The sequence below is a fragment of the Macaca mulatta genome, chromosome 13, assembly GCF_049350105.2.
Source record: "Macaca mulatta isolate MMU2019108-1 chromosome 13, T2T-MMU8v2.0, whole genome shotgun sequence".
Lineage (NCBI taxonomy): Eukaryota > Metazoa > Chordata > Mammalia > Primates > Cercopithecidae > Macaca > Macaca mulatta.
The window spans coordinates 23336450-23349386 of record NC_133418.1 but is presented as its reverse complement, the minus strand read 5'-3'; the positions used below and the strand labels follow the sequence as shown (position 1 = coordinate 23349386).

The 12937-nt window shown below is 47.0% G+C and overlaps 1 protein-coding gene across 6 annotated transcripts in view; it reads left to right on the top strand.

The window, feature by feature from the left end:
- The window catches only part of PAX8 (paired box 8), a 60907-nt gene that overhangs the window by 20940 nt on the left and 27030 nt on the right, over window positions 1-12937 (top strand). For all 6 annotated transcript variants that reach the window (XM_001093332.4, XM_015113145.3, XM_001093559.5 and 3 more), the window contains exon 3: window positions 10994-11159. In XM_001093332.4, coding sequence (XP_001093332.1) covers window positions 10994-11159 — 166 coding nt within the window. The remainder of the gene's footprint in view (window positions 1-10993; window positions 11160-12937) is intronic.

Genomic DNA, 12937 nt, shown 5'->3' with positions numbered 1-12937 from the left:
TGCTGCTGCTAGGGGTGGCACTGGAGGTGGGTGGGCAAAAGTAAGCAGTGCAGAGCATTCACTATGGCATCTGAGCGCTCTCAGCTTGAATCTCAGTCATGCCACTTTGTAAGGGTGGAGCCTTGAACCTGTTACATGCCATCTCTGCTCCTCAACTTCTCATTTGTAAAATGGGGATAATGTACTTCATTCTTCAAAGGGTTGTTGTAAGAATTAATTGAAAAGATGCATGTAAAATACTCAGTTTGGCCCCAAAATAAGCACCTCCCATTATACTGACTATAATTATTATTCTTAGGCATTGACTAATGCGGAAGAGGGGCTGGGTACTAAAGATAGCCCTTCGTCCCTCCTTCCCCCCCTTTCCTCTTCTTTTAGGTCCAACATTGGTGAAATACGAGCCTAGTTTGATTCTCTCCAGATAGAGTCTAATCCAAAGGAAGCCTCTTTATCCATCCTCTGTCTCCCTCCCCTGTCCCTCCCCAGCTCCCTCTCCCTCCTGGGATGAAAGAATAGTGCTAAGCCCTCCACCACAGCCACCCTCTGGGCTGATCTAAGGCAGAAGCATCTAGGGAAGCCAAATTTTATATTCTATTGGAAGACCCACTTATATCCGCCTGAGCTTCAGAGTGTAGTAGACAAGGAGCTGGAGTTGGTCCTCATGGCCTCACATCTTAGGGTCCTCCTGGGCTGCGTTAAAGAGCATAGACACCCCACCAGGGAAACAGAGCACCAAAGACCAGCACACAGCAACAGTAACAAGCCAGGAGTCAATCAGTAACAGCCTAGTCATGGGTGCCAGAAGGGGAAAGAAGGAGCTGGGATTATTTCCTGCCCCCCCGGGCATCCCAGAACCCTGCCCTTTTATCATTACTAAGGATTTTGGAAGAGTTAGAAGAGAAATCAATCCAGGCAAGAAGAGGGGCAGATAGTGGTTGGGGAGCTTTGCCATTTGCTAATAAATAAGTTAATTAACTTGAAATCATTACAAAAAGAATCTTCCCATAAAACCATAACCTCCAAGAGGGCAGAGACCCATCTGTCTTCATCCCCCTATGTCCCCAGAACCTGGAGCAGTGTCTGGTATGGAAATGGTGGGTCTTGGTGGTGAGGGTAATGGCTAACATTTGTGGAGGGTCTACTGAAGCCCAGGTCCTGTGTCAGGTGCTACACGTGCACCATGTTATTTAGATCACTGGGCACACCTAGAAGGAAAGACAGAAAGAAGTGACAGAAATTCATGCCAAAGTCATAAGTTAGTCAGAGGTGAAGCAGGGGTTTCTGACTCTCTCCTCCATGTAGCTTCAAGGAATGGAAATAAATGAATACATAAGCCTCACCCACTCATCAGGGCAAGAGGACAGATTTGAAAGCTACCTCTCAGTTTGGGTGTTATTATGTATATTCTATATATATTATATATATTTTATATACATTATATATATTCCATATATATTATATATAGGAATATATTTCATATATATTATATATATTCTATATGTATTTTATATATATGTACGTGCAAACACACATACACACGAGGGACTGATAAATGGGCCACCTGGAAAGTAGTAGAAGTTTAAAGGATAGTGGAAGGACTTTCTTCTTGTTGTAGTATGTGGCTCTTGTCGGCCAATACCTCAGTAGCAGTAGTTGAATCAGATTCCAGCTCTCAGCTCTCCCAGAGCCAGTCGCACATGACCCCCAGGAACAGCTGCAATGTGCCAGCCCTTCCGAGATCCAAGTCCCAGCTCCACAGGCCCTTCCTCTAAGCATGTATTCTGATAACTCCAGTTTCTTCCTTTTGCTTCCTCCAGCCCAAGGGGCAGTTGCTGCTTCCTGTAGCTACTATCTCTGGGTTATTTCAGTGCTTCCTTTGTGCTCTTACAGCCCTCCAACACCAGACAACAATTCCCCATATTAAAGCCCCTTTGTTGAAATACCTATGAAGGTTTCTGTCCTCTGATCAAGCCCTGGCTGATACCAGAAGAGATCTGAGGAAACCAGATTCTAAGACTGGATTGATCATGTCCTTGGCCTTGAACACAGTACTGAGCTCCTTGGCAATGAGAACTGGTGACCACTTTTTTTTTTTTTCTGATTGAGCCCTGGCAGGCATAAGCATGCAGCATGGCCCACACAGTCCTGAGTCAGAAACTTCTCATGGTATCTCCGAGTCTGGAATGCCTGAGTTCTAAGGAGGAGTAGCATTTGCTGCTAACCCTCTGCCTCCCTAACTTGAGCTGTCTCTGGTGGTTTTTTCCCTTGATGGATGTTAAAATCTTCCCAACAAAGCTATCAACCCAGTGAGGGAGGAGTCTGTGTAGATCACCTCCCATTATTCTCCATAGAGTCTCTATGGCCAAGGCTAGAAGAAAAAGACTTCTTGGCTCAGAATCCGAAGACTAGAGTCAGTGATAGTTTCTTTAGTGGTGTAAAATGGCAAGAGTAGCATTAATCTCACAGAGGACTCCTGCAGAACACACTGCCACATTCAACCATAAAGCTGTTCTCAACAGTGTGAGCCTGGCAAGTGCTCATACGTTTATTGTTGACATTGAAGGTCTGATATGTAAGCCAACAGGAAGACCTCTGCATTCATATCCTGACTCCTTCAGAAGAAGGGCAAACCTCTCTCTCTCTCTTTTTTTTTTTTTTTTTTTTTTTGGACTGTGGAATCTGGACCATCCTCTTTAAGTAACTCGTTTCTATGAGTATATGTCTGTGGAAAACAGAATTCTGTTTAAGGCAAAGAAGGTGTGGGCTTCACTAAACTTGTTGTGGATCTTCCTCTCTCCTTCCCTTCCTCCTTCCCTCTATACCTCTCTTCCTTCTTCCCTCTTTTTTTCCTTCCTTCCTCCCTTACTCCCTTTCTCCCTTCCTTCCTCCCTCCCTCCCTTCCTTCCTTCCTTCCCTCTTTCCTTTCTTCTTTCCTTTCAGTAACCAGCAGGCACTTACATTCTGCTTAATGAGATTATGTCCTGGCTTATTTAAAAGAAAGGACCAAAGAGAGCAGGCAGGGAAAGCCAGGGAAGACTTACTGTAGGAGGGAGCTTCCTGAACTGACTCCTACGGCATGAATGGAAATCAATCAGGAGAAGGTGAGGACGGGCACTCCAGGCATGGAGGACACAGTCAAGGACCCAGGAGAGGATTCAGATGTGGCAAAAGAATGGCAAACAATTCTGTGTTATTAGGGCATCAGGTTCAATGCTCACACAGGTAAGAAATGAGGCTTGAACACTAAGTCAGGGTCAGGTAGTGGTGGGCATTGACTTCAAGATTTAGCAGCTTGGACTTTGCCATGAAGAAAATGATGCCATGTCTTGCAAGGATTCTTAAATATGGGAGTGATATGGCCAGACTAGGGTTTAGATGTGTTGCTCCCCAGCTGGGTAGCAAAGGTTCACTTGAGCAAGGTTGGATGTGGAGACCAGTGAGTCCAGGTGAGTAGTTAACTCCTACTCACCTTCCACGCAGGTTACATGTCATTTACAGACATCTTCCTAATCAGCTTGAACTCATTTTCTCTTGCACCCCCTCCCCAGTATTTTTTAACACTGCACCTTGTTGTGTTCTTCTTAGCACAATTACACATTTATTTCTGTATTTACTTTTTAAATATACCCATCTTCAGCCTACCTATCCCTAACCTGGAAGCTCCACGAAGGTAGAAATCAATTCTATATAGTCAGTTCTATTAAAATGCTTGCTACATGGTAGGCATAAAAAATATATGTAGAATGGATAAATGAATGAGCGAATGAATGCTGGGAACAGGCAGGGAGATATTGGTTAGGTAAATATTTAGGAGGTAAAAAGTGGTCTTGTGAGTATTTCACATGTGGAGAATGGAAAAAGATAAAGGTGATTAGTTGATTCATGTGACATAAGTTTATTGAATACCTAATATAATTTAATAATGATCAAAATGAAAGAAGCCTTGCCTTCATGGAGCTTTCAATCTGGTGAGAGAAGATAGTTATGATTCATACATATACAGTTATGGTTATGCAAAAAATGTAAAATAAAAATTTGGACCTAAAGATGCAATTAAATTTATCTATGATACCTCCCCATTCTCCCCAAAATTCCTCCCTTGACTATGAGACATTTTCTTCCTCTCATTTTCAACCAGATTCCAAACAGCAGTTATATTTGATGCTACATTTCTATGACTGCCATTCAAGAAAGGTAGAACATGTTATGAGAATACCCAAACAGAAGCCTGCACCTACTCTGTAGGATAAAGCAAAGCCACCGAGGAAGTGACTCAGTGTTGAAATATAAAGGATGAGCAGAAGTTAACTAGCTAAGACGGGGAGACAAGAGCTCCAGGAGGAGGGAACAGCATGTGCAAGTGCCCCAAGGCTGGGGACACAGTTACTTCCAAGGTCATGCAGAAGACTGATGACCGTGCAGCACAGAGAGTGTGGTGGCAGGTGGCAGGAGGCTGAGTGGAAGGGGCAGGCCCTGAGCTTGCATGGCAGCTGGTATTGTTACCAACCAAGACAACACTAGAGGAGGAGCCCCCTTATCACCTAAGAGGAAATCTCCAATAGAAATTGAAAACAAAAGTTGGGGGAAAGACCTGACTGGGGTTACCTGGGATGCCCATGATGCCATCAGGAGATGGGTAGTAGGTATGACAATGAGAGTGTGTGGGATCACCAAGGATGGCCATGAAAGGGGAGAGAAACACTGAGAACTGAGAGAAGCCTGAAGGGAGAAAACATACGTCATGGAGCAAATGAGGGAAGAGAACCCCATTAAAGCAAAGAGAAAGCCTAGACTGAAGGTATAAGGAATCAGGAGATGGGATTGTCACTAAAATCTCTTCAAGAGGGAACACAAGGCACCCTCCAACCACTCACTGTCCATCCATGGCCACTCATCACCAAGCACATGCTAAGCAGGAGGCACAGAGCAGGCTGAGCACGGAATGTGAAGGGAGGAATGGGCTGCAAGTATGGCTGCTTTTTGAGAAATTTAGTTGAAAACAATAGGAAAGAAGAGTATCATGGTTAAGGGAAGAATTTTTTTGTTTAATTTATTTTGAGATCAGGGGCTGGAGAGGCAACATAGATTATTTTAATTCCATTTCTAGGTTTAGGGGAAGGACCCGGTAGAAAAGAAGAGGTAAGTAATGCTTTCAAATGGGAGGATAATTGATGGAGTAGGATTCCAGAACAGGTAGAAGGGCAAGAGATCAATGAGAAACACAAACCACAGCTTTACCTAGCTGCTGTCTTTCTGTTCCAGTTTCCCTTAGGAAGACAACTGTAAGGCACAGAGATAACCAAGGGTCATGCAGCAAGTTGGGGGTAACAGCAGATGCAGGGTGCTGCTTTCCAGCATGCCAGCCCCTTTTACCCAGTCCAAGGGTCTCATGTGTCCAGGTAACCCATAACTTCATGTATGCTGGCGTGTTCTGGTGTGCAGACTTTGGACACTGGGATTCCATGGTCCAGGGACACTTTCTTCAGGAGCAGTTGGAGGCACAGGCCCTGGCCTTTACTCCAGAAAGGCACCAAGTCAAGAGGATTAGCTGGGAGGTGGCACACAGAGATCACAGACCTGCAAATGAGCAGCGGGGGAAGGGAAAAACACCAATATATACCGAGAACGCCAGGGACTGATTTGTTTGGACAAGGCCTTTCCTTTGTAGAAGGGGAATAGGCCTGGCATGATTTGAAGGGCACCCAAAAAGGCCACTGCACCTCTCACTATAGCCCTGCCAAGGCTCAACCACCACCTTGACACTCTATGTGTCAAAAAGCCCCAGGTAGTTCAATGGACACTTTTGCAGAACAACACATTGAGCCATTGCCACTTTAGAACTGGGCAGAGTGGCAACAGATAAAGCAAAAGGATAAAGGGGAAAGTACTGAAGCATGGGATTTGGGGGTCCCATCATGCAGAATCGTGGGAATCCATGCAACAACCATAACCAATGTAAACCATTTTTCTACCACTTGTATATACGAAAACACTAATTACAGTAGACAAAGACAGGGCCTCTGCCTTTGAGTAACTCATAAAGAAACCCAAATAGAGAAAGCTGCTGTTCAACGTGGTCAGTGCTATCATAGGAATTTGTGCAAAGGACTATAGGGACATGGGGAAAGGATTTCCACATCTTAAGGGTTTGGATATTGGTGCATGTAACAAGAATTTTGGTCAATGACTGTCTCTTTTCTTTCTGCCATCCCAACTACTCGGAGCTCTATAAAGGATGAAGAAATTACCAACAAAGTCCTAAGACCTCCCTGAATGGTCACTTTTCAAAAGGATACGTTTCCGGACAGCAAGCTTCACCTAGAACTTTGCTGAGCTCCAATCCCTTTACTGTAAGATAAGTCCTCTCTGACCACAGGAAAGCTTGCATTTCCTGTCTGAGTACCTTCCACTCAGGAACCTGCTTGCATCCGGCCAGGCGGTCTTGTCTTCCTCCCCCATACCCACCCCACCTCCCCACTCACAATCTTTCAGACATACAAAGAGTCCGCTTATGAGGCTTCAAACCTCTTCCTGGGTCTCACCTTCCCCCCTCACCCCACTTCCCGCCCAACCAGGAGGCTCCTACTCATTTTTGGCTTCCGGCCTCAAAGCCCACCCCATCTGCAGCAGCATGAAAAGGTGGTCAGCACAGTGGGCACCAATCGTCCCCCCACCCCAGTGCAGGAAGGAAGACTGCACCCACCTCTGGGCATTTGGTGGTGACTCACCCAGAAGAGTCCACTCCCCCACACCGGACACAGGAAAGACGAAAGCCTTTCCATTACAGGGACTCAGCTCAAAACCTCAAACCATAGGGGCCATCTCCATCCGCAGCCAGCAGGCTCTTTCCAGATTCTCTTTCCTGCCTGTCCTACAGCCACACTAAATATCTTTCAATTTCTTGAAGGCACCAAGACTTTACGCATGGATTTTCTTCCCCCTGAGGAAAATTCTTTGCCTAGTTACCTCCTAGATACTCTTCCTTGCAGCTTCCCTCTAACCACTTATGGGCTCCGCGAACACCTGGACTCATATCCTTCAAGAAAGGTCACCATTAACATGGTGATTCCTAATGTATCTTATCATATCCCCCAAAAGGTTCGAAGTTCCTTGAAGGCCAGGATTCTTGTCTTGTTCAAGGTTGTATTCCCAGTGCTTTGTACCTGAGTCATGATAGGCACTTGGTCAATGTCTTGAGTTGAAAAGAAATGAAAACCATAATATACAAACTATCATTATTATTCTTAGAAGAATGTCGGAGGAGTATGAAGAGTTATTCTCTTATGTTTAATTTACCAGCCATCACCTGGACTAAACCAGTGGTTTTCAAAGTGTGTCCCTGGCCTAGCAGCATTAACACCATGTGGAAACTTCTTAGAAACATAAATTCTTAGTTCAATCCCAGACCTACTGATTCAGAAACTTAGGGCATTGTGCTCAGTAGTCTGTATTTTAATAAGCCTCACTGCCAAGTGATGCTGATGCACACTGAAGTTTGAGAAAACACTTCCTATACCTAGTCCCAAGCTTGGGTCATAACATTCAACCATGGGAATATTACAAATTAGAAAAACATTACATTTATAGCAAGATTTGTTTATCTAAATAAATACTTCTCCATCCTGATCCCCCTATCTTCTTCTTCTTCTTCTTTTTTTTTTTTTTTTTTTTTTTTTTTTTTTGAGATGGAGTCTTGCTCTGTCGCCCAGGCTGGAGTGCAGTGGCACGATCTCGGCTTACTGCAAGCTCCGCCTTGTGGGTTCACCCCATTTTCCTGCCTCAGCCTCTGGAGTAGCTGGGACTACAGGTGCCCGCCACCACACCCAGCTCATTTTTTGTATTTTTAGTAGAGACAGGGTTTCACTGTGTTAGCCAGGATGGTCTCGATCTCCTGACCTCGTGATCTGCCCACCTCAGCCTCCCAAAGTGCTGAGATTACAGGCATGAGTCACCATGCCCAGCCCCCCTATCTTCTTATAGGAGTTTAAGTCAGCAGCAGGCATAAGTTTTGTTAAGCTCCATTCGATAGATAAAAACACTAAGGTTGAAAAAATAAAACCCACTTTCTCGAATGATAAGACTAAAACAGGCAGTGTCAAGGAAGGGATCAGGCCCAAGACTCTTTCTACAGTAACACAAAGTCATTCAGAAGGCAGTCAAATAAAACAAGCACCAGAGAATTCAGTTTAGGGGCCAGAAATGTGAATGCATCTTTCCCAGCACTACAATGCTTGCTGATAACGGTAAATAACCTCTCAGGGTTTGGGTTTCTAAGGATGTGAGTCAGTCCTTCATAATAATTAAGGGCAATGGCCCACACAGCTTACAGCGTCATTTTTTTAAGGCACAATACCCAATTCATGCCACCCCAAAATGGAATTTGTTTAAACCTGCTTCACATTTGTAGAGGTGAAGAACCCTCACCTCTAAGAAACCTCGCTTCCAGATGTAGAGGTCCCAGCACAAACACCTAAGTTTAAGTGGATACAGCAGGGAAAGTTCTGGAAAATAAGGACAAAGCTGGACTCTTGTCTGTGTTTGGGTGGCTGTCTGGCGCCCCCTTGTGTTCAGTGCCTGGACCCAAAAGAACCGGAAGGCAACAATGATGCAGTGAGGGCAAACGGCTGCAGCAATTCATAAATGGCACTCTGGCCAGTGAAGACCAGAGGAATGGGCTTAGGACTGGGCAAAGGCCGCTCTGCCCACCATCTGGGCTCTCCTAAAGGCCCTCCAAGCACTCTTCCAGCCCCAGTGGAGAAGCAGTCACTAGGAAGGCTTGCCTGGATGGGCACAGGTGGAAGCTGTACCCAAGCTCACCCGTTGTCTCCACCAGGAAGATGGATCATTGCATCTTTCTTGCTGGGTGTTTGGCCAGAGGGCTTTTCCTCCTGACTTATTGCCCAGGGTAGAGGCTTAGAGCACCCCCACCCTCCTTTTTTTTGAGACGGAGTTTCACTCTTGTTGCCCAGGCTGGAGTGAAATGATGCGATCTCGGCTCACCGCAACCTCCACCTCGGGGTTCAAGCGATTCTACTGCCTCAGCCTCCGAGTAGCTGGGATTACAGGCATGTATCACCATGCCCAGCTAGTTTTTATTATTAGTAGTAGTAGTATTAGTATTTTCAGTAGACAGGATTTCACCATGTTGGTTAGGCTGGTCTCGAACCCCCGACCTCAGGTGATCCACCCGCCTCAGCCTCCCAAAGTGCTGGGATTACAGACGTCAGCCACCATGCCCAGCCCCCACCCCCTTTATTAGAGGGAAATTCAGTGTTCTGCTGAAGACAGCTTGGGCCCCTGAGGAGACATTGCAAGGCAGTTCTGAATGTGCTAAGTCAGTGGGTGATAATGGGCACTGTGTGCCCAGCAAAGGCACTTCCCACCCTCGGCCATAAATAGTCTTTAACTGGTTCACACAGAAGCCTGGGGTTGGCTCTTCCTTCTTACCTGTCAGCTCCCTGACTCCTACACCCCAGGGCTCTACCCTCCCAGTCATATCACCAAATCCTGCCCGTTGTGAAAAGACCATGGCATGTTCAGCACAAAATAGCAATGCCAATGACAAGCGTCCAGGTGTAGCTCTAGCCCCAGAACAGGGCTCCCCTCAAGGAGCAGCCCTGATCTGAGCCTTAAATTCTGGTTGGATCCAAGCTCCTCCTCATATAAGCTGAGTTAAACAACACATATAAATCAGATCACTACAACTCTCTGAGCCCCAGTCTCCTCATGAGAAAAATAGAAATCTCGGCCCTGAAATTAGCCCAAAATGGTTCTAGGGACTATAGAGTTGAATATGTTGGAAAATCTAACAGACAAGTATCCTCTTGCCTCTGAGTCTTTGCACATTCTGTTCCCACTGCCTGGAACAGTTTTCTCCCCTCTCTCCCTCACTTGGCCAGTACCTGTTTATCTTCAGTCTCAGCTTAGACCTCCTCAGGAACCCTTCTGTGTTTCCTTGAGCCAAGTCAAGTTCCCCTCCAGTGGTTCCCATAACTCTCTGCATGTCACCAGTCCCAAAACTGGTCACAAAATATGTTAACTGGTTGTTTGCTGGTCTGGGACCTCACTGTAATTAACCCCATGAGGGAAGAATAGGGATCATGTCTGCCTTATTCACCTTGGCATCGTCAGGGACCTGTATAGTGCCTGGCACATAGTTGGCACTCAATTCATATGGATTTGACTGGATAGATGGGCTCAGAATGAAACATAGGCTGGGGCCAGAGAGCAGAGGCCAAGTCAGGAAAGCAGCTAAGGGAATGTGTACACATATCCATCCATGACATGAACAGATTTCCACAGTGGCCTGTAGCCCCCATGTCCATCCTGGAACCCAGTGCTATCTATGCCTGTGAGGACCCTGCAGCAGGTCCCTGGTGCTCTGGCCTGTTAGAGAAAGAAGGGATCTTGGGGGTCATTTAGGCCAGAAGTCCACAGATAGGGCTCAGGCCTTCTCTGCCCAAGCTCTACCAGAGAGGTTCTACTTTTATTCTTTTGTATTTGTTTTTCTCAATGGGGTAGTATTTTAAAATCTGGTTCCATGAGGAGAAGGAGAAAGGTAAAAATCACCTGTGCCCTCATTTTACAAAAGGAAAAGAGACTCTGAGAAGAGAAGGGGTTTTTCTGAAGGTCAAACGGCTCAGTATTGGCATGGGAAGACCCCACATCCTCAACTCCTTACACACTTTTCAGAGGGAGGGAAGAAAATAGGGGATTGTGAATTGGAGTGAAGGGCTGAGTCTGCCTGGAGAGTCCCCAAGCCCAAGGTGCTCCTGTGACACCATCCCATCGTGGGGGATGAGCATCACATACCATTTGTGCCAGCATCCTGGGAGAAAGAACTGCAGAGGGGCCCACAGGGCCTGGCCGTGGGATTTCGTGGTCACAGTCAAACACACACACACACACACCCCTACACCTGCTCTCATAGCTAATCCCCACCCAAACTCCTGCCTGGCCCTGACAACTGTCCCTGGGAATATTGTCTCCTTAGGCCATGGAGGGCTGAACCAGCTGGGAGGGGCCTTTGTGAACGGCAGACCCCTGCCAGAAGTGGTCCGCCAGCGCATTGTAGACCTGGCCCACCAGGGTGTGAGGCCCTGTGACATCTCTCGCCAGCTCCGCGTCAGCCATGGCTGCGTCAGCAAGATCCTCGGCAGGTAAGCACGAAATTCACCGCGGGCTGCCTTCCCTGCAGGGCTTGACCTCTCCAGCTGACGTCAGGGCAGCTGGAGAATTCCCCTCCCGGGGAATAGGGATTTGCTCCCAATGTCCAGCTTTGGTCCTGAGACCTGAACAGTTATGGTGGTCCTTCTGGGCCTCCACCCCGCCACCATGTTTCTACTGTTTTCTGCCCTTCGTTCTTTCTTTGTCCATTTATCCTTTTACTTTCTCCCTCTCCCTTCTTCTCTTTTGCTCTATGTCTCATTTGCTGTAGGCTTCTCTTCTTCTAAGGCAGGAGAATCTTCCCCAAAGGTCCTCCTCCTACCGAGACCTAGGGAAATTGGGCCACTAGGGAGGGGACAGACAGTCAGATGAGCTCCCAAGGTCTAACCCCTAAAAGAGGGACATCTGAGTTTATGCTTCTCAAACCATAATTCCCCAAGACCCCAGATCAGCGCTTCGTAGCCCTGGCAGCACATGAGCGTCACCTGAGGAAGGCTGATTCTAAAAATAGCAATACTGTTTATGCCCCAGCCCAGACCAATTAAATCAGAACTTAAAGGAAATAGGCCCAAATTTTGGTTTATAACTCCCCAACCCGTCCGTCCCCAGCCAGAGACTCTACTTCTCTGCAGCCAGGGTTGAGAACCACTGAACCAAAGGTTCAGGAGAGACCAGGAGCAGCAAAGGCCTGCTTCTGAGCTGACACAGTCACAGATTCCAGTCTGCAAAGCCACTTCCATTAAAAACGCCTCTGTGCCAGAGCTTCCAGTCAGCTCTGTGTGCACGTGCCTGTCCCCCTGCTCTGACCCTTAGGTGGATTTAGGAGGAGGCCTGGACAAGGCAAAGGGACCTGGACTGTTCTCTGAACCGTGAAAACCCTGGCTCCCTTCCTGAAGTAGTTAGGGAAAGGTGTGATGCTTTGCTGGGCTTGGGAGAGGGGATTCCTGTGATGGGCTGTGGTGTCCCAGAGGAGATGAGTCTCGGATGGAAGCAACAGATGAATGGAGTTTTAAAGAGCCAGATTCTTTTTCATGCAGATGAGAGCAGACAGTTTCTACAACAAGAAGAGGAGGATATGCTGACATAGGCCGTTGATCTGCCAAAGCAACTACTTGGAGGATAAAGGGAGGGGAAGGGTGGAGGCCCCAGAAGAGGAGGCTCAGCTTAACAAGCTAGACCTGGCTGGGGATCCAAGCAAGGTCAGGATTCCAGAGTCCATGAGGAGAAGCTTCAACTTGAACCTGCTAAAACCTGATAGAAAACTAGCGACCGGGGGGGTGAGGGATATGCCTCAAGCTTGGACAGGGCAGGGAGCAAAGGTGAACCAGCAAGATAGAGCAGAGGGTCCAGTGACCTCAGCTAGCTTTCTAAGTGGCCGAAGAAAACAGTCATTGGCTGGTGGCTGATGCCTGTAATCCCAGCTCTTTGGGAGGCCAAAGGCGGGCGTTTCACTTGAGGTCAGGAGTTTAAGACCAGCCAGGCCAACTCAGTGAAACCCGTCTCTACTAAAAATACAAAAATTAGCCGGGTGTGGTGGCAGGCACTTGTAATCCCAGCTACTCGGGAAGCTAAGGCAGGAGAATCGCTTGAACCCAGGAGGCAGAGTTTGAAGTGAGCCAAGATTGTCCCATGCACTCCAGCCTGGGTGACAGAGTGAGACCCTGTCTCAAAAAAAAAAAAAAAAGGTCGTGCTTTAGCCAAGAGAAGCTGGATAGAGCAAACCGCTGTGCCCCTGTCATTCACACATCAGGCACACCAAGATTTCCTTTCT